The sequence below is a fragment of the Palaemon carinicauda genome, chromosome 28 (genome assembly GCF_036898095.1).
Source record: "Palaemon carinicauda isolate YSFRI2023 chromosome 28, ASM3689809v2, whole genome shotgun sequence".
Lineage (NCBI taxonomy): Eukaryota > Metazoa > Arthropoda > Malacostraca > Decapoda > Palaemonidae > Palaemon > Palaemon carinicauda.
The window spans coordinates 46219211-46239193 of NC_090752.1; the positions used below are offsets into that span (position 1 = coordinate 46219211).

At 46.3% G+C, this 19983-nt stretch overlaps 1 protein-coding gene across 1 annotated transcript in view; it reads right to left on the reverse strand.

The window, feature by feature from the left end:
* Positions 1-288: 288 nt before the first annotated feature.
* The window catches only part of LOC137621559 (uncharacterized protein KIAA0825 homolog), a 132483-nt gene continuing 112788 nt past the window's right edge, over positions 289-19983 (reverse strand). The window contains exons 13-14 of the mRNA XM_068351952.1: positions 19606-19782; positions 289-1558 (exon numbers count right to left, since the gene is read on the reverse strand). Coding sequence (XP_068208053.1) covers positions 1352-1558; positions 19606-19782 — 384 coding nt within the window. The 3' untranslated portion in view covers positions 289-1351. The remainder of the gene's footprint in view (positions 1559-19605; positions 19783-19983) is intronic.

Below are 19983 nucleotides of genomic sequence, written 5' to 3' on the forward strand. Positions count from 1 at the left end.
AGTAGTGTATTCAGCATATGAAGCTTCATTTGTGGTGGATGATAGGGGAGGGTAGGCTGTGGCACCCTAACATTACCAACCAAACTGGGTCGAATTCCTTGTCAGGCTGGGAGGAGCGAAGAGAAGTCCCCTTTTATTTTTATTTATTTTTTTTTTTTTTTTTATGTTGGCTACCCTCTAAAAATTGGGGGAAGTGCCTTGGTAGATGGATAGACATAACTGAGTACCCACTGGCAGAGAGGTTTAACAGTAAAATAAGTAATGAAAAGACAAAGGCTTGCATCCAACATTTCAGATTTCTTTATTTTCATTCTGACAAACAATAGCGGTTTTAATGAACAATTATATAATTTGAAACAAAATTTTAATAATTGTTTTTATTTCTATACTCATATTGTTCATATTGCTTCTTCTCCAGAAGCTCTATTTAATCGACCTTCACCTGTAAAACATCTAGTTTCCTATTTTCTTTTCTTTCAATTAACACATGCCCTTAATAAAAGAAGAAACATTTTAGCAGTAAGGGATAAATGATGCACCAGTCTCTGTTGTCTTCAGTTTTGGTCTAAATAATTCTATTCTCTTGTCACCACACAGCAGTGGAGAGGAGGATGGACATGTATATGGACATCAGGCAAGTATAGAATGAAAAAATTTCATGATTAAAATTCTTTTATTTCTATTAGTGACACTCACACACTACTGGAGGTGGGATACCAGCAAAGGAAAGAGAATAAATTTAATTAAAAACAATATGCCATGCTTAAGATTTAATAACCTGGTCTTTTCCCTTGAACGTACAGCAAGAGTCCTTTTGTGCTTTGCACTGTTAACTTGTTATGCAGCCACTGAAACATACTTTCATGAGAGGTATCATGAGGAAAGTAAATTTTTCACCACAGTTTAAATACTTTAAATCATAGTATTGTCCCTTACATGATATATCAAAGGAATGCAGATAAGGAGTGAACTTCCAAAAACAATTCCAGTGCACAATCCATACAGTATTGCCAAGAAAACCAGGGAAAGAAATCTTAATATGCAGTAATACGCAAGCAATCCGAAGAAGGTATGGTTAGTACTGCAGTACTGAAGATTACCACTTACTGCTAGAATGTTACTAACTTTACTAAGGCCATGTGTGTATTGAAGGGAAGGAAAATAGAAAAATTTTACGGGTAAACTTTAATTAAAGTTTCTGAGAAGAAGCAATGTGAACATTAGGGGAGGTTCATAGATATAATAGACTACATAAATTATAAAATTAAGCATTTAACAAAAATATTAGCCAAGCTAAAAACTAAAATTTATATTACAAACTGTATTTAATTTTCTACAGAACTGAATTAAGTTAATCTTCCCCACTGTCGTCAGGATCATCAGCGCTTTTAAGAAATGGAGCAAGTTTTTTCACAGCTGCTGCCTGTTCTGGAGTTACGTAGGCTCCCTCTTGAAATTCAGGCCTCTTTTTGATAAAATTCACTATAGTTTCTTTTGGCATCCCCAGATCATTCCACAGTATAGGCTCCCAATCCCCTTTGAAGCTCACAAGGCTTGCCTGGAATTGTTTAAAAGAAAAGTGTTACATGATTTAAAATGGTCCTTCCTGAATTGCAAGATTGTTATTGTTGTACAGTACTTCACAGTTCTAACAATACTGCTATGTCCCAACTTCTATCAAAAGGCTTGCTGAAGGGTGTTATTCATGATGTCATGACTGAAGTACTACTGTGAAGTAAATTTATATGAAATTTACTAGAGAACTATAGTATAGCGGAACCTCAGATCTTAAATGGCGCTTAACTAAAATATAAAAATAAATTGTTTGAACTTGGATTTGTTCCGTAACTGACATACAAACCATGCTATTTAATAGGGGTATTACTTTCGGCGTAGCTGAAATGACGAGCCATTAAAATTTAACGAGGGTTTACTACCCACACCGCTAGTTAGCAGGGGTAGGGGAGGGTAGCTTGCTATCTGCCCCCTCAAACACACCTGTGCTTGAGCTCACTTTGCTCTCGGCTCGGATGGTAGACGGACGTGTCCTCTCTCATCCTCGCCTTTCTCTTGACAGCCATTAATGCTTTTTTGCTTTTTCTTTGACAGGTTTGTGTGTGAAGTTGGCCTCTGCGATTATGCGCACCTGTCCTGGATTACCCAACCGCCCCTGCGGAACATTCATGTCGGCGGTCGAGACAGACCCTCACACCCTTTGCCCTTACTGTAGAGGCCAACGGTGTGATAGTAATAATAAGTGTGGTGAGTGTAGGGAGTGGTCTACCTCCCAGTGGGAGAGGTTTTCTTGGCGACGTAAGAAGTCCAGGCGGGATATTTCTCCTTCGAAGGTTTCTTTGAAAGGAGAAAAACCCAAGGACTCTTCTTCCATTGCCCAAACTTCCTCCGAAGCTCCCACTCGATTGGTCTCTTTCGAGAGACGGTCGAGTGGTAGCGTAGACCGTGGTTCTGTTTTCCAAACTCGGGGTTCGAGAGATAGCGTTGCCTCCCCTAGCGAGGCAGCTTCACCTCTCCTCCCGGGGGAGGATGTGTCATTAACCGATTTATTTCAGCTTTGGTCTACCTTGGGGCTCGAGGGTTCGCCCTCCAAGGAAGCTCTCCTTGACATCATCCGATTGGGTGCCGCTGTCAAGCAATCGCCGACTTTGGCAGAGGTTGATCCTCCGTCAATTGTCGACGTTGTGGTGTCAGAGGTATCCAATGCGGTATCTCCTAATACCTCTGCCTCTTCACATCCCGCAGTAACTGAGGGCTTAGTTTCTCCCGTTCCTGCTCAACCAACAAGGGAGAAACTAAGTCCAACAGTCTCTCCTGCCTGTGTTTCTCCCCCTCGGGGAGTTCACTTACAGAGACTCCTCTTTGGAGGACTGCAGAAGGTCAGCTTGCTGATCCAACGGCCCCCAAAGTGCGCATCCGTCGCAAGGCTCGCCTTCCCCTTCGCCCGAGAGGCCTTCCTTCACCTTTTAAAGCGGTGAGGAGGCGCCTCTTTGGTTCATCGTCGTCGTTGCAGTCCGCCGCAGAGGAGCCTCGTCAATGTTCACTGACTGTTCCTGCTATGATCCTGGACCTCTCAGCGGATCGTTCGCGATCCCCTTCGGTGGAAACGTTCTTTCAAAGGACACGTCGACCTTCCACCTGACAGACCTGCTGACCTTCCGTCGCCGCTCTCGAGGGCTGATGCGCTTTACGTGCCCACGAAACCTGACTACCATGCTCGTCAGGCACCGAACCCTGTTTCAGGGCATCAAGGGCGTAAGCGCCGTCGTGCGCATACTTCCCCTACGCGCCATGATGGTCATGCGCGCCAATGTTCTCCTGCGCATGGCGTAGCGCACCATCAACCTCCTGCGCGCCAGGGCTCTCCCTTCCATCAGCGCTCTCCTACACGTCAGTGCTCTCCTGCGCGCCCACGCACAGCCGTTTCTCCTGCGCGCCCACAATCTTCGGATCTGGGCGAGGATATGCGCACGCGCCCGCATACTGACGCGCGCCCACGCACACACGCTTCAACTGCGCGCCAGGGGCATCTCTCCTGCGCGCGCGCGTGCCCTACTACATCTTCTGGGGCGCGAGAACTCTCGCCCACGTGTCCAACGACCTGATCCTGCGCGCCCACATGCGCGCGAACATTCACCCGCGCGCGCAATAAGTCTTCTGCGCAAGCTCCAGTGAGCCCACAGTCTCCCGCGCGCGCTCCTACGCACCCTCGCACGCGCCAGTCTCCCACTAGTCTCCATTGCGCGAGCACCATTAGGGCTGATTCACACCTGACACTCGCGCTCACACCCAAGTCACGGTCAAGCTCTCACTCCGCTCATTTTACTGGTGTGTTCACATATGCCACTCAAGCTCTCCTGAGCTCAGTTTGTTTTGTGTTGGCATTGGTGAACCATGTGTGATTTTTCGTATCTAGAATTAGCGGGTATAGCCATAGCACTGGATGAGGAGGAGGGAGAGAGAAAAAGGAGGAGATTTTGGGTGCATCCTATGCTAGTGAAGAGTGAAGGAGAATATAACACTTTATATCCTCATCTTATAGATGACGAAGAAAAATTCTTTAATTATTTCCGCATGCCAAAAGGGACATTCGAGTATATTTTGTCCAAAATTGGATCAGATATAATGAAGGAAGACACCTCTCGCTTAAGTTTGAGCACGTTCAAAATATCTTTTGCTTTGATTGTGAGCTTGACCGTGACTGGAGTTGAGCGAAAATGATTGAATGGATGGTTTGAATACTCTGCCTGTTTATCATTAAAGAATATTTGAACGCGATCAATTGCGTGGACGTGAGTGTGAGTCAGGTGTGAATCAGCCTTTACGCGCCCCCCCGGGCCAGCGTCAATACCCTCCCGCACGCGAGGCTGCTGGACAGTGCACGGCAAGGTCGCCATCACCGCATTCCCCTCCCTGCGGCGGAAGGGAAGCATCCAGAAAGGTCCAGGAACCCTGTTTCTTCTTTTCAGCCGAACACCCATATGGAAACTCCTCCCAGGGATCCGTCGATCCCTGTCCTTCCAGAGGGAGTGTCTGACAGCGCAGCTATCAGTCAACAGCCATGGTTTGGTGCGCTAATCAGAGCAGTTACACAGGCTGTCAAGCCTGTTCTCTCTATGTTGGGGCACAGATCCTTGGCTGTCTCTACCCCTCTGAAGAGAAAAAGAGGAGTTTCGGACGCGGTGACTTCTCCAAGAACTAAGTTGTTTCCTTGTAAGCCTTCGAGGTGAGTCCCCCCCCCGGACTTTTTCTCCTTCCCTGTCGGACAAGGATTTCCCATCCTCGGGAGTCACGTGAGGTGGGACATTCCCCCATCGCACCAATGAGGGAAACCCCACCTCGCGTTGAAAAGTCTTCCCGCGTAGGGGCGGAGAAGAACTTGCCTTTGTCCATGTTAGAGTCCTACATCCTTCCCAGGAAGGAGTCGAAGGACTCAAAGACAGTGCCAAAATCCTCGTCTAGGCTTAGAACGGAGCCAGCTACTCTCAGAGAACGTACGCGAATATCCCCAAGAATAGCCTTTGGGGACAGGAGACTTTGCTGCTAGTCCGACTTTCGGAGGAAAACTAAAAGAGTCAGAGCATGCATTTTGGCAGGTCCTGACTCTTATGAGGGCTTTCAATGGTTTTGCCGACCCAGAGATGCCCCCTCGAGAGGGCAAAGACACGGTCTTGGACCACGTATTTGGCACTCAAAAACCTTCTAAGGCCCGTGCTGCTCTGCCCTGGTCTCAGGGGTTAAGAGTACCAGGGACAAGATCGCTGTCCAGCTCTCTGAGTTGGCCTCCTCCAACCATTCCAGTGCCGGCAACAAGCTTCTCCCACCTCCTTGCGTACAGCAGAGGAGGTACTTCGAGATCTTGGAGGAGCCTTGTTTAGCTCTTCCTCTCCACCATTCTTTGGAAGAGCTTACCAGGGGAGTCCCTCTTGAGAGAGACTCCAACCGGCAGGTCTCGTTCTCGGCAACCGAGATCCTTAACCAGGAGAAGGTTGCGAAGTGTGCTATGCAAGCCATGTGGATATCTGGTTAGGGACCTTAGGTATCCTGATTACGCTCTGAGGACTTCTCTAAAGAACGTACCAGGAAAGCTATGGAGACGTTCCTCCTCTCAGGCACGCGCACCATCGAGTTTCTGGCCCACCAAGTCTCGAACTTGTGGGCGAATACCATCCTGAAACGTGGGATGCGGTGGCTGAGAGGTTCCATCAGAAGGTCCCTAGCACTGAGATAAATAGGCTCAGGCATTCTTCCTTAGAAGGAATGAACTTGTTTGAGCCTAAGGATGTGGAACAGGCTGCTGAGAGGTGGAGGAAGTCCCACCAAGACTCCCTCCTGCATAGGGCTTTGACATCCAAGCCCTATAAAACCTCCAGCATCCCAGCAGTCCCGTCCTACTAGGACCATGAAACCGACAGTAGCAGCGAAGACAGTGGTGTCTGAGCCCTTTCCTGTCAAGGACAGGAAAAGCAAAAAGTCCTCCAGGGGAGGTAAAAATCCTAGAGGGAGCAGCCGAGGCCGCAAACGCTAGGATTGGCAGTCCCCCTGCATGTCCACCAGTGGGGGATGCCTACAAAGTTGCGCAGACAAGTGGCAGCAACTCTGGGCCGATTCCTGACGATTTCTGTAATCAGTCAGGGATATCGCGTCCCGTTCACAACATCTCTACATCCCCTGACGACGAATCCAGTGTCGTTGAGCTCCCTTGCCATGGGATCAGCAAGGGGACAATCCCTTCGGGCAGAAGTCCAGACCCGGTTGAAGAAGGACGCTCTCCAAGAGGTCCTTGTCGGCTCCCCAGGCGTCTTCAGTCGACACTCTTGTAAAGAAGGCGTCTGGAGGCTGGAGACCAGTCATCGACCTCTCGGCGCTGAACAAGTTTGTCATACAAACTGTTCAGCATGGAGACCGCAGACACGGTCAGACTAGCAGTGAGACCTCAAGACTTCATGTGTACACTGGATCTGAAGGATGTGTACTTCCAAATCCCAGTCCATTCGTCTTCAAGGAAGTACTTGAGATTCAGCTTAGACAACAAGGAATACCAGTTCAAAGTGCTGTGTTTCGCTCTCTCCACAGCACCACAGGTTTTCACCAGAGTGTTCACCCTAATATCTTCGTGGGCACACAGGATCGGCATCCGTCTCCTCTGTTATCTGGACGACTGGCTGATCCTAGCAGACTCGGTGTCATCCCTTCTTCAACACCGGGACAAGCTTCTGGGACTTTGCCAAGATCTGGGGATCATGGTAAATCTCAAGAAGTCCTCTCTGCTTCCCACCCAAAGACTGGTATACCTAGGCATGATCATAGACACCAATCTCCACAAAGCCTTCCCATCAGACGACAGGATAGCAAGGCTGAGGAAGGTCGCAAGCCCTTTTCTCAGACGAGAAGAACTTCCAGCCCAATCGTGGTTACGTCTCCTCGGTCACCTTTCATCTTTGGCTCGTCTAGTTCCCAACGGTTGCCTCAGGATGAGATCCCTCCAGTGGCGGCTCAAGTTCCGGTGGAATTAAGGTTACGATTTCCCAGACGTCATGATCCCTATGGGACCTGCGGAACGGACGGACCTCCAGTGGTGGGTGACACATACGAAGAGGAGTGGATCTTCTCGTCCTCCCCCGGATTTGATGCTGTTTTCGGACGCCTCAAAGAAAGGGTGGGGGGCCCATGTACTGCACCACACCACCTCAGGCCTGTGGCCAGAATCAGAAAAGTGCCTCCATATAAATCTAATAGAATGAAGGCCGTCTTTTTGGCCCTTCAACAGTTCCAACAATACCTGTCACTCTGTGGTGGTAATGAGCGACAACACCACAGTAGTGGCTTATATCAACAAACAAGGAGGTACCTTTTCAAAGCAGCTATCCCATCTTGCAGTAGAGATACTGAGATGGACTGAAGTCCACTCGATTCCGCTATCAGCACGTTTCATTCCAGGCAAGAGGAATGTGCTCGCCAACAATCTGAGCAGAGCGTCTCAGATAGTGAGTAGTACCGAGTGGTCTTTGGATCATCTAGTAGCCAACAAAGTCCCGACTTTGTGGGGCTCTCCGACTATGGATATGTTCGCAACAGCTCTGAACTTCAAGCTTCCGCTGTACTGCTCCCCAGTCCCGGATCCCAAGGCTCTCTGGCAGGATGCCTTCCAACAGTGGGACAACATCGACGTTTACGCCTTTCCCCCGTTCTGTCTGATGAGGATGGTGCTCAACAAGACCAGAACATCGGTCAGTCTTTCGATGACCCTCATAGCTCCGCTATGGCATCACGCGGAATGGTTTCCGGACCTTCTGCAACTCCTAACAGAGTTACCAAGAGAGCTCCCTCCACGACACAATCTACTCAGATAACCACATGCCAACATCTTCCACAAAGCCGTAGCATCGCTACGACTTCACGCCTGGAGACTATCCAGCATCTCCTTGCTGAGAGAGGATTTTCGCAGGAAGTTGCGGTCACGATGTCTGGACATCTGCGAAAGTCATCCGCAGCTGTCTACCAGGCAAAGTGGAAAGTCGTCTGTGATTGGTGTCGTGGAAGGGGTATCTCTCCACTCGATGCCACTATTCCAACAATAGCAGAGTTCCTCGTGTATTTGCGGGAAGAAATGCGCCTTTCAGTCTCGGCAGTGAAAGGCTATCGCTCAGCCTTAAGTCTAGCCTTCAGGCTAAAAGGAATGGACATCATTTCTTCGCTAGAACTTTCCCTACTCATACGAAGTTATAAACTTACCTGCCCTCAGTTGGAAGTGAGACCGCCTCCATAGAAAGTGGTTCGAGTTCTCGGTCTCTTAAGAGACCTCCCTATGAACCATTACGCCAGGCTTCAGATCGCCACCTAACTTGGAAGACGGTGTTCCTACTAGCTTTGGCTTCGGCCAAGCGTGTTAGCGAACTTCATGGTCTCTCGTATGACATGCCCATTCAAGGGGATGGGGGGAGGTAACGTTCAGATTCGTCCCTGAGTTTATTGCTAAGATTCAGAATCCGGGAGTATCTGACCCTCGGTTCGACTCCTTCTGGGTTTCTAGTCTCCGTTCTGTAACAGATGACCCAGACCATCCCCTACTATGCCCAGTAAGGAGCTTGAGGCTATATCTTAAAAGAATGGCTGCAGTCCGTCCTCATGTGCCAGCTTTATTCGTTAGCACAGGGAGGAATAAGAGGAGGGTCACTAAGAACACCATCTCAGCATGGATTCGTAGGGTGATTCATCTGTCCCTGAATCCAGACCCTCCTCCGTCACGTCGCCCCTAGAGCACATGATGTCAGGGGCATAGCTACGTCCCTGGCCTTCAAAAAGAATTTTTCAGTGACGTAGGGCCTTCAAGCTGGGGTGTGGAAGCGGCAGACAACCTTCACAGCCCACTACCTGCAAGACGTGACTCGCAGGAGCCTTGATACGTTCTCTATCGGCCCTGTGGTGGCTGCAAAACAGCTGGTTTAAAACCTCAAGCTCTTTATAGGACAAGTAGCAGGTTGAGGGCATTGTTACCCGGTTTTAGTCTGCATGAATGAAAAGGTTTGACTAGCCCTTATTCTTTTCTTCATCATCCCCTCTCTTGGGGAAAGCCGCATCCTGGGTTCTCTAAATAGCTGACCTCAAACCACTGCAGGTAAACCATGTTCCCTTGTGTTCCTAGTATTAAGTTAATACTGTCACGTCCTCATACCCTGACGAGGTGGTATTGGGAGAGTCCTAGTCTTAAGTTTCATCTAAGGAACTTCAGGTCAACTTCCTAGGACAAGTCACACTTCATTATACCTTCACACACAGTTTGCGTAGGCCGCAGTCCTTGCGTAGCAAGGTTCTAGCGAGGTGCAGGGACTCCTTATTTCTTGGGTCCGGACACACTCAAATAACGAGCCTCTGGGCAAAGCCAAAAAGCCAGTATTGGCTGGGATGTCCACCCTTCCTAATGGGTGAGTCACCCCTATTAAATAGCGTGGTTTGCATGTCAGTTACGGAACAAATGACAAATTCGTAGATAATTTGTATTTTTCCTAACTACACAAACCTTAGCTATTTAATCAAACTTGCCTGCCCGCCCTATCCCCCTGGAAGTCCTACCTCCAAGCAAAGTGAGCTCAAGCATAGGTGTGTGGGGGGGGGAGGGTAGCAAGCTACCCTCCCCTACTCCCGCTAACTAGCAGTGTGGGTAGTAAACCCTCGTTAAATTTTAATGGCTCGTCATTTCAGCTACGCCGAAAGTAATACCCCTATTAAATAGCTAAGGTTTGTATAGTTAGGAAAAATATAAATTATCTACGAATTTGTCATTTCAAACAACTTTCAACATGGTAGTTAAACAAACTTTCATGGTCCAAATGGCAAGCTGCAACTTGTACTGGTTGTGCACTTATTCCCAACAGTATAACCTATCAGACTAAGGGATATCTACAATACGGCAGCCTTATTATTAGTGAAGGTGATTATCTGAAGAGGGGTTCATGATGTTTGAACTACATTGGTGGTAGGCGCGCTTTCTTCTCTCTATTGGTTCGTATGTATCTAGTGATGGAATCGTTTTTGTTTTGATAAGCTGATATCCGATATAGAAGGTAAATAAATAAATTTTTGGGCTCGAGCCATGTCGTCCTGATGGAAGGTTCCTGTAGGTAGCTTTCTAAGGGATATTTGGCTACAGTGATATTCCCAGAGAATTAACCGTTAGGTTTCCAGAATTCGAACTCCTGGCGCAAATATCCTTAAAATTTCTCTCAAGGATATCGCATAATCAGGGGACGTATGCTTGATACGACACACAACGATCTTCACTCCGAATAGCGTTTTCGCTTTGAGGGGGAAGTGGCAAAATTACAAGGGGAGCCGTTATCAAGGTACCCTTTCCTCTCGTACTACTGTAGAGTATCTAGATGAGCTGTAGTCAACCCAGCGCGCTATTCCTTTAGTTGTAGCGGTCTCGCACGGTGATTTTCCCTGTTGCTCTCTCGTTACGCTTTGGTTTTTCTGGATTTATAATGCAATCTCCAGCCTCTTCTGCCTCTGGAACGTTGAGTATTTGATCTTTACAGTGTATAAATTTTAGCTCCTGCCTCACAGTGAAATTAGATTAATTTTAAGAGTTGGAGCTTCGCTTTCACCGGAGGCGCCATGGGCACTGTCGTCCATAACCATAACACATGTGTTATTTAGTTAGCCTGAACGACTTTTCCGGTTTTATTAGCATGAATATTTACGAAGCTATTCAGTTATATATTCTAGGAAGTTATGCTGATTGCATTCTTTAAAGTTTCGGCGATTTAGGTAACCGAACCTTGCCTGCGCTAGGCTTCCTAGCCTAAGCGGTTTAGTTTACCTTCATGCATTCGACATTCCTAGTTTTAATAGCAATTAAATATGAAGCTATTCAGGCATTTTATACTTGTAAGATATTGATTGCATATATATTTCCTCTTCCTCATCAATCGTATAAGAGTTTCGGCGATTAAGGTAACCAAATCTCGCCTGGCACTAGGCCATTAGCCTAGGTGCTTTAGTATACTTTCATACATGTTCCCGGTTTACCCTCGTGTAACGTTTTATCAATTCAGACGGAGATAGGTATCTCGTAGAATTATTATATAAACCGACACTCGTCTCCAGTGGAGATTAAAGAGTATTTCCTTCTCCCTCTGAGTGTAGCCTTAGGCTACAACCCTATCTTGGTCTTGCCATTGAGTAGACACTCCGGCTTGACTAGGCTAGTGTTTTCTGTCTTTTTCCCTGGCCGGCAGATAGCCGACTTTGGGTTTTGGTCAGAACCTCAGAGTATTCAGTCTTATGCCGGCGGCTGGCCGGCAGGGTGAGTGGTCACTCCCCTGCCGGCCTCAGCCGCCAGCATAGGAGGCTAGACCTCCCTAGGCTGCACTTGAATTGGTTGTATGATGCAGCTACCTCCTCCCCTGCAGTCTAGAAGACTAGTCCTGTGCTCGCAGACCCTAGGCTGAAGAATAGACATTCTTCTGCCCCCTAGGATGGTGTCGGCACTGAAACGATGTTCCTCCCAGGTTGAGAGGTGCCGGCTCCCTCTTAACCCTAGTGGCAGACCCTAGGTTGAAGAATAGATATTCTTCTGCCGCCTAGGACGGCGCCGATATTGGAACAGAGTTTCTTCGTTGTGTGGTAGGACCGGCAACCCTGCCGCCTCCTTCCACACTTCAATACAGGACCTTTTTCCCTACCCCCTCTGTCCTTTAGCGATGACCTAGCCATCGCAACCCTTTGGCCGTCATCCTACAATCTAGTCGCTTGCTGGCGGGTTGTGGGGCCGGCCGGGGCTCCTACATAGCAGCTGTTTAGTCGCTCAGCCTTCCGTTATGTACGCAAGGCTCCGGTAAAAGCTGTGCCGGCTGCCGGTGGGAGACCCCTATTCTGTAGTGTTCTTCAGTCCTCTCTTGGACTGCCATCCACATGGCAGTGACTGGCAACGGGTTGTGTTTGGATGGAAGCCTGAATGATACATTCTCCCCTTCCATTTGAACCCTCCTTCTGGAGGAAGGCAGTAAGATTAAGTACTTACACCCTTATTTACTGTTAACATACATTTAATAAGGTACCCTTCACTCCATGCTTTCTCTCTATCTATTAGCTAGTGCCGCCAAGCACTAACCCAGCCGGCAGATGCCGGCCACTACCCCGGTGCCAGGTGCTAGCCTGACCAGCATCTCGTCGGGCACTACGCCGGCATCTCGCCGCTAAATCTACAGTATATGATTATACAGTAGCCAGTATATTTGCAGTATAGATCATACTGCAGACAGAAAACTATAGTATATATTATAAAGTAGTTATTTTCCAACATACTCTGTGTATCCTTACACAGTCTTTTGTTAAGACCAATTATATATTGGAAGAAAGATTTCTTTCAATAAACTGATAGATGATCAGTTACCATTGACCCAAATTATTAAAACCTTGGGAAAGGTCAGTGTTAAGTTACACTTATCTACCCCTAGAGGTTAGAACCCTTCCCTTGGGTTTCCTGAATAGGAAAACTCGAGATTTTAATATTGGGGGAGGTCACAGCAATTGACTGGACAGGAAATACAAGTATGTGTCTTTCCCAGTTCCTTTCTAGCTTGTCTATACTAAGCTATAATGCAATAATATTAATAATAATATTTATATAGTTTACCGAGTGAGATAAACTACTGCATACAGTACTCATTTAATTTTCCTCTCTTTACAGGAGGACCATCCCAAGTGCCAAGTCGTCTTTTGCAACGTGAGGAGCAAGGACTTCTGTGGCCATATGAAGTGCAGAGCTCATGCCCTCTGCACAGCTACTAAGGGATCTCTTCGGTACTGGGACCTCCAGGACTGCAAGATTTGCAAGGCCTTGGTGACCGAGGCGTTTGATGACCCCAAGACAGTGGAGTCAAGGGATGCAGCTCGAGAGAAGCTGCACAGATGTGTTTGTGGATTCCAGAAAAAGACCACTCGACCCTACATTCCCAGCGAAAGGATGCGCGCTTTGCTGTTCACGAAAGCGGTGTGGAAGCTATCATAAACCAGTCACGACCTGAGATCCCTTGCGTCCAGATTGCCGTAGACACGGATGTCTCCGACGCTATGCAGGACATCCACCTAGATGAGAGGATGTCGGAAGTGACTGAGGAAACCGAAAAGGACCTCCTAGCGGGAGGTACAGAGGAGGAGTACACCTTGGCTCCTGAAGAAGAAGAGGATGACATCGAATCAGAGTCCCTTCCGTCAGTTCCGGCTCAAGAGCCGTTACCCTCTACATCTTCTGCCCCTCCATTAGATGATATGAGACAGGCAATGGCCAGCCTCATGGTGATGATGGAGAGCTTTCGCAAGCAAGGCGAAGAGAGGCGAAAATGGAAAGGCAGATGGCCCTACTTTCCGCTTCTCATGGGTCTCGCAAGAGACTTAAGGTTCAAGATCCACCAACTTCCTCTGATGTGAATCCTTGGAGGTATGCGGAACCAATTACCAGTGGCAAGATATTTATATCAGAGAAGTTGGGGACCATCTCTATTGAGGAAGTTGAATTCTGGCCAAACTTCCGGTCTTACCCAGATTGCTTCGTCCGTCTGAAGACGGAACCAACATTGAGGGAGGAGACAGAGCCTAAGGAGGTCATAGTACTTGACCACGGTAAAGCTCAGGCTCTTCTATCCAGCAGCCTGAAGGAGAAGGGCTTCACTAACTCCAAAGTGTCAGCCCTTAGCAAGAAACATCCCACCTTTCTTGCTCCAGCCTCATTAGCCTTTCCCTTTATGGCAAAAGGTTTTAAGGCAGTGATGAAGGCAATAGAGGCAGGCAAAACTTGCCCTACACTCGAGGAGTGTGGACCATTATCCTTAGCCCTGCCCACGGAAGATAAGGACTGGAAAGAAGTCCACCTTACCTTTTCAGTTGGGAAGTTGGAGGCAGATATCGCTGGACGTCAGTTCAGCGAAAATCTCCCTAAGTTGTCTGACTTTCTCTTGCGTAGAGAGCAAGAGACAAAAGAAAGGTTGGCCGCATCTCTATCTCTACAGATTTGTCTAGAGACGACGGCCAGCAACAGTAGAACCCCGGATATGAACATGGTTATGGCCAAAACACATTTGGCTACTGTGGTCAAGGACCTGTATGGCTTTGTCAAAGCCAGACGCGCATGTAGGGAGTTTGTGTTTGCCTCGGCAACATCTGGGGTAAGGACCTCTTCCCGAGTGAAGTAGTCAAAGAAGTCTTAGACATGGCCGCCACGGAGAATAGAAATCTTCTCCAGAAGTGGGGCATGTCGGCAAAGAGGAAGTCTTCCCCAGATGAGGGTCCCCAGCCTAAAAGGAAGACTAAACGACCTAGGTTGCCCTCTCGCCCTATCAGACAGCAGCAACAACAACAACTTCCCACAGCTCTCATGACCGCGATGCCCCAGATGGTGGCTCAGCCCCAACCAACATATCAGATAGTGCCTCAGCAGCTGGTTGCCCAGTCACCGGCGTTCAACCCTGCGTTTGAGAGGCAGACCACTACCTTTCGTCCCAAAGGTAGAGGGTCTAAACGCGGCTCCTCTAGATATCCCCCAAGAGGTAAGGGTGGTAAGGGAGGATGCGGTAAAGAAGGTAAATCCTCCAGAGACCAGAAGCAATGAGTTGCTTTGGGTAGGTGGGAGACTCCAACAATTTCAGGATTGTTGGACCTTCGATCCTTAGGCCCACAGCCTAATCATGAACGGACTTGGATGGAGGTGGAACGAGGTTCCACCACCATTCCCTCAATTCTTCCAACACTCTACTCCCGTACTGGAAAAATACACCCTAGAACTTTTGAGCAAGCAGGTGATAAGGAGAGCAAATCCATCAAATTCTAAGGAAGGCTGTTTTGTGTTCCCAAGAAGGACTGAAACAAACTCAGAGTCATCCTGGACTTGTCGCCACTCAACAAGTTCATAGAAAACTACAAGTTCAGGATGTTAACCCTTCAACACATAAGGACCCTGCAACCAAAAAGGGGCGTACACGGTCTCGATAGACCTGGCAGATGCCTACTGGCATATTCCAGTTAACCACCCTCTCTCCTCCTACCTAGGATTCAAGCTACAGAAGAAGAAGTACGTCTTCAGAGCCATGCCCTTCGGACTAAACATAGCCCAAAGGATCTTTGCAAAGCTTGCAGACGCAGTCCTTCAACAACTATGCCTAGAAGGTGTCCAGGTAGTAGCGTACCTTGACGATTGGCTGGTGTGGGCAGCATCCAGGACGGAATGTATGCAAGCATCCAAGAAAGTGATCCAGTTCCTGGAACATCTGGGATTCAAGATCAACGTCAAGAAGTCTCGACTATCTCCAGCTCAAGAGTTTCAATGGCTCGGAGTCCATTGGACCTTGAAGTCACACCGTCTCTATTCCCCCAGGGAAGAGGAGGAAGATAGCAGGATCTGTCAAGAGACTACTGAAATCTGACAGGATCTCAAGACGCCAACAGGAAAGAGTACTGGGCTCTCTCCAGTTCGCATCAGTGACAGACCCAGGACTAAGAGCACAGCTAAAAGATGCGTCAGGAGTCTGGAGAAAATATGCATCAAATGCTCGAAGAGATCTAGAAGACAAGAAGACCGATACCGACCCTACTACGATCACTTCTCAAGCCATGGTCAAAGGCTAAAAATTTGAAGAGGTCAACGCCTCTGCAACCGCCTCCACCCTCAGTCATCATCCACACGGACACATCATTGGAAGGATGGGGAGGTCACTCTCATCATCGGAAAGTTAAAGGAACTTGGTCCTCTCTATTCAAGATCTTCCACATCAACATTTTGGAGGCCATGGCAACTTCCTTACATTGAAGAAATTATCCCCTCACCCAGCGGTCCACATAAGACTGATTCTGGACAGCGAGGTGGTAATGAGATGTCTGAATCGTCAAGGCTCGAGATTACCTTAACTCAACCAACTAATTTTGGCCATCTTCCGCTTGGCGGAAAAGAAGAGATGGCTCTTATCAGCAGTTCACCTTCAAGGGTTCTGCAATGTGACAGCGGACGCTCTATCCAGGCTAACCCCGATAGAGTCAGAATGGTCCCTAGACGCAAGATCATTCTCCTTCATCTTACACAAGTCCTGGAACTGCAGATCAACCTCTTCGCGACGAGCGACAACAAAAAACTTCCTCGATACGTGGCCCCATACGAGGACCCTCTAGTGGAAGCAGTGGATGCCATGTCCCTCGACTGGAACAATTGGAGCAGGATTTATCTGTTCCCTCCATACAACCTGCTAATGAAGATCCTCAACAAGCTGAGATCTTTTCAAGGAACAGCAGCCCAAGTGGCCCCGGAGCAACTGGTTCCCTCTAGTATTGGAATTGAAGCCGAGGCTGATTCCCCTGCCGGACCCAGTTCTGTTTCAACAAGTACAGAAGTCGACTGTCTTCGCTTCATTACAGGAAACCCAAGACCTTCATCTCATGATTTTCTCTCCCTAGCAGTAAGAAAGAGGTTTGGGATCTCGAAAGAGAGTATAGACTTCTTAGAGGAATATAAGTCTAAATCTACCAGAAGGCAATATGAGTCATCTTGAAAGAAATGGGTAGCCTTCGTCAAGGCAAAGAAACCAAAGGAAATCTCAACAGATTTCTGCTTATCTTTCTTAATTCACCTTCATGAACAAGGTTTAGCAGCCAACATGATAACTACGTGTAAATCTGCCTTGACTAGACCCTTGCTTTACGCTTTCCAAGTAGACTTTTCTAATGAAATTTTTAATAAAATCCCTAAGTCCTGTGCTAGGCTTAGGCCGGAAGCACCCCCAAGGCCCATTTCATGGTCTTTGGATAAGGTACTATATTTGGCTCCAAGTTTGAATAACGAAAATTGCTCTCTGAAAGATTTTACTCAAAAAGTTATTTTCTTGTTTGCTCTAGCCTCAGGGACTAGAGTTAGTGAGATAGTGGCCCTTTCTAGGGAGGAGGGCCACATCCATTTTACTGAAACGGGAGAACTGAATCTCTTTCCCGACTCGACGTTTCTTGCTAAGAACGAGCTACCCACCAAGAGGTGGGGTCCCTGGAGAATCTGCCCTCTGAAGGAAGATGTCTCGCTGTGTCCAGTAGAGTGACTAAAGGTCTATCTTCGTAGAACTTCAGACTTCAGGGGAGGACAGCTCTTTAAAGGAGAAACATCGGGCTCAAACTTAAACCTGAAACAACTAATGGCGAAGATCACCTACTTTATTCGCAGAGCGGATCCTGACAGTACACCCGCAGGTCATGATCCTAGGAAAATTGCTTCATTGTTAAAGTTTTTCCAGCTCATGGAATTCAAGAGCCTTCGCTCATTTAGTGGATGGAAGTCATCCAGAGTGTTTTTCAAACACAACGCGAAGCAAGTGCAAGAATTAAAGAAATACGTGGTGGCGGCAGGTAGTGTACTAAAACCTGTCGCTTAGTGCTGCGAGGAACAGTGAAATTATTAAGGACTATAATTCTAGAGGGTGTACATGTTGGCATATTATGGTGCAACATGGTAAGTGAGATGTCATCAAAGTGACATTATGGACTGTTCCAGTGTATATAGGTGAAGAAACATTGACTTAACACTAGTGTCGTGTGTTTTTACACAAGTGTAAATAAACAGACTTCTCAGAAAGACATTAGAAAATTATTTAAACATTTTCAAACGAGTGGCATAAAAAATTTTTTGTTTTCAGGTAAAACAAGTATTTCTGATTTGATTTTGTTTGATCTAAGTTTGTAAATTCTATTTCACTCGCATTTGTTACATTGGTATGAAATGTATGCTGAATTTTGGTTTATTGTTTGACAATAAATGTCTAATGGTTTTGGGCGTCCTATTTCGCCCTAAACATACATAAACTTATAAATAAATAAAGTTATGTCTGAGCATTACTTTTATTCCTCTATTTACATTGAACAAATATAGTGGATTTGTTACTATACGTAAACAAACCTTTTCTGGCCAGGCTTACCTTGTTCTGATACAGATAGAAACGTGTCTGCTGTGGTATACAGCTAAGCTGATATACCTTGGGTGCTATGGTGGCTTACATGTATCCATGTAGGGTTTATAAATACAAACTTTGGCTTAAGGCATACAGTGAGACCTGTACGCCCTTTTGGTTACTAGGTTGGTCATATGAAATATGCAAACTTCGAGACTTTTTTTCCCCGAGTCTGGCATGACTCTTCCCTGTAGTGGGCAGGAAGCACTTAAATGGTTCATGATTAGAAGTAATGACATATAACGGTAATGTCATAGGTCTTTAAGGTATAAATGACCAAAGAAATATTGTCTTGAGGTTTAAGGCATAACTGGGAAATCCATGGATACATTAATGCTCTGGTAAACTTCCATCAGGACGACATGGCCTGTGCCCAAAAAACAGATATGAGCAAAGCTAAAAATCTATTTTTGGGTGAGATAGCTATGTTGTCCTGATGGACCCGCCCTCCTTTCTATGAAAGGCCTTGGTAGGATCCCTCCCAATAATACTGTATCTATAAGTACCGGCTCAACGCTACAGGGAATAAAGATGGCGGCGATTATGGCACCATCTGAGTACTCAAACAGTAACGGAGGAAGGGAACCTTATTAACGGCTCCTCTTTTATTTTGCCACTTTTCCCCCTCGAAGCGTAAACGCTATGCGGGGTGCAGATTGCTATGTGGCGGGATACTTTAAGGATATTCGTGCCAGGAGTTAGAATTCTGGAGACCTTAAGTTAAATTCTCTGGGAATATCACTGTAGTCAAATATATGCTAGGAAGCTACTTAAAGGAACCTTCCATCAGGACGACATAGCGCTATCACCCAAAAATAGATCTAGGAATCTCCCTTGATGTTCCTATCACTTATTTCTAGTGAGGCTCAGTTAACCTCAACGTTTACCTCGAAAAATAAGATTTCCTGTTTTCTTAACTTCTTAAAGACCAAGGCCTCCAGTTTAGTAATGATATAATCTAGAGGTTAATGGCAGTAACAATGACTTGGGTATTCTACCGTCTCTTGTGTCAGTCTCTATGATATACTCCGGTTGACCAATAGTAATAAATTCTTCAGATTAATTGAGTAGTTTAAGCTTTTAGTGGTCATAGAGATGTCTTTTGGCTTTTTTAGTACAGTACTGTACTGTAATTGTTGTGTAGACTGTTCAAGGAAACATTTTTGAGACACTAATGATCCATTCACTTTGTCTTCCATGCTGGGGCCAGTTTTGTGGTTTAGAAAATTGTTGTGCGGAGTGGAAACGTCTCACTGTTTCTCTTATGAAAGTGTAGGAGAAAACTAACTTTTAGTTCTGGGGAGTTGATTTTAGTGGGGATGATAATATAATGCATTTCTATATTTTGAAGTCATTGCAGAATCTTTCTTTGATAGTGACCGAGTCTCAAAAGTTCTTGACTGCTTTAGCCTCTTTTGTGAAATCAAAGAAAGCCAGTGAATGATTAAATGCAGAAAATTTTAAGATTTTTAATGTTGGCAAAATTGTACCATTTTAAATTAAATCACTTTCATCCTATCTCTTGGAGTATACTAAATAGTCTAAATGGCATACTATATCATTTCAATAACTAAACCTTTACAGTGTATTTTACTACAAGTACAGTACTCACATTATCTAGACGTGTGTATATCATCCGTTTGTAATAGTAAATTGGATTGTAGACTGGCGGTTTTGGAGTAAAACAGAGTTGAGTTGAAGGAAAATGTGATGTCAGAGGGACTAAGGCTGGAACACACAAAGCTTCCTGCACCCATTCCATGTTTCTTTTCAAGAATTCCCATGTTACCTGCAACAATTTCAAAGAATTTTAAGTGAAATGAACCACGCAGTCAAAATAATTCCATTTTGATTTTAAAATTTCATTGTTGTCAAATGACTAGCTCCAATACAGTATCTTATAAATGTATTGTAGGGAGTCATCCGCCAGGAGTAGAAAGAACATTACTCAGGGTGTAATACAAAAATATCAGTAAAGAAAAAATTACTA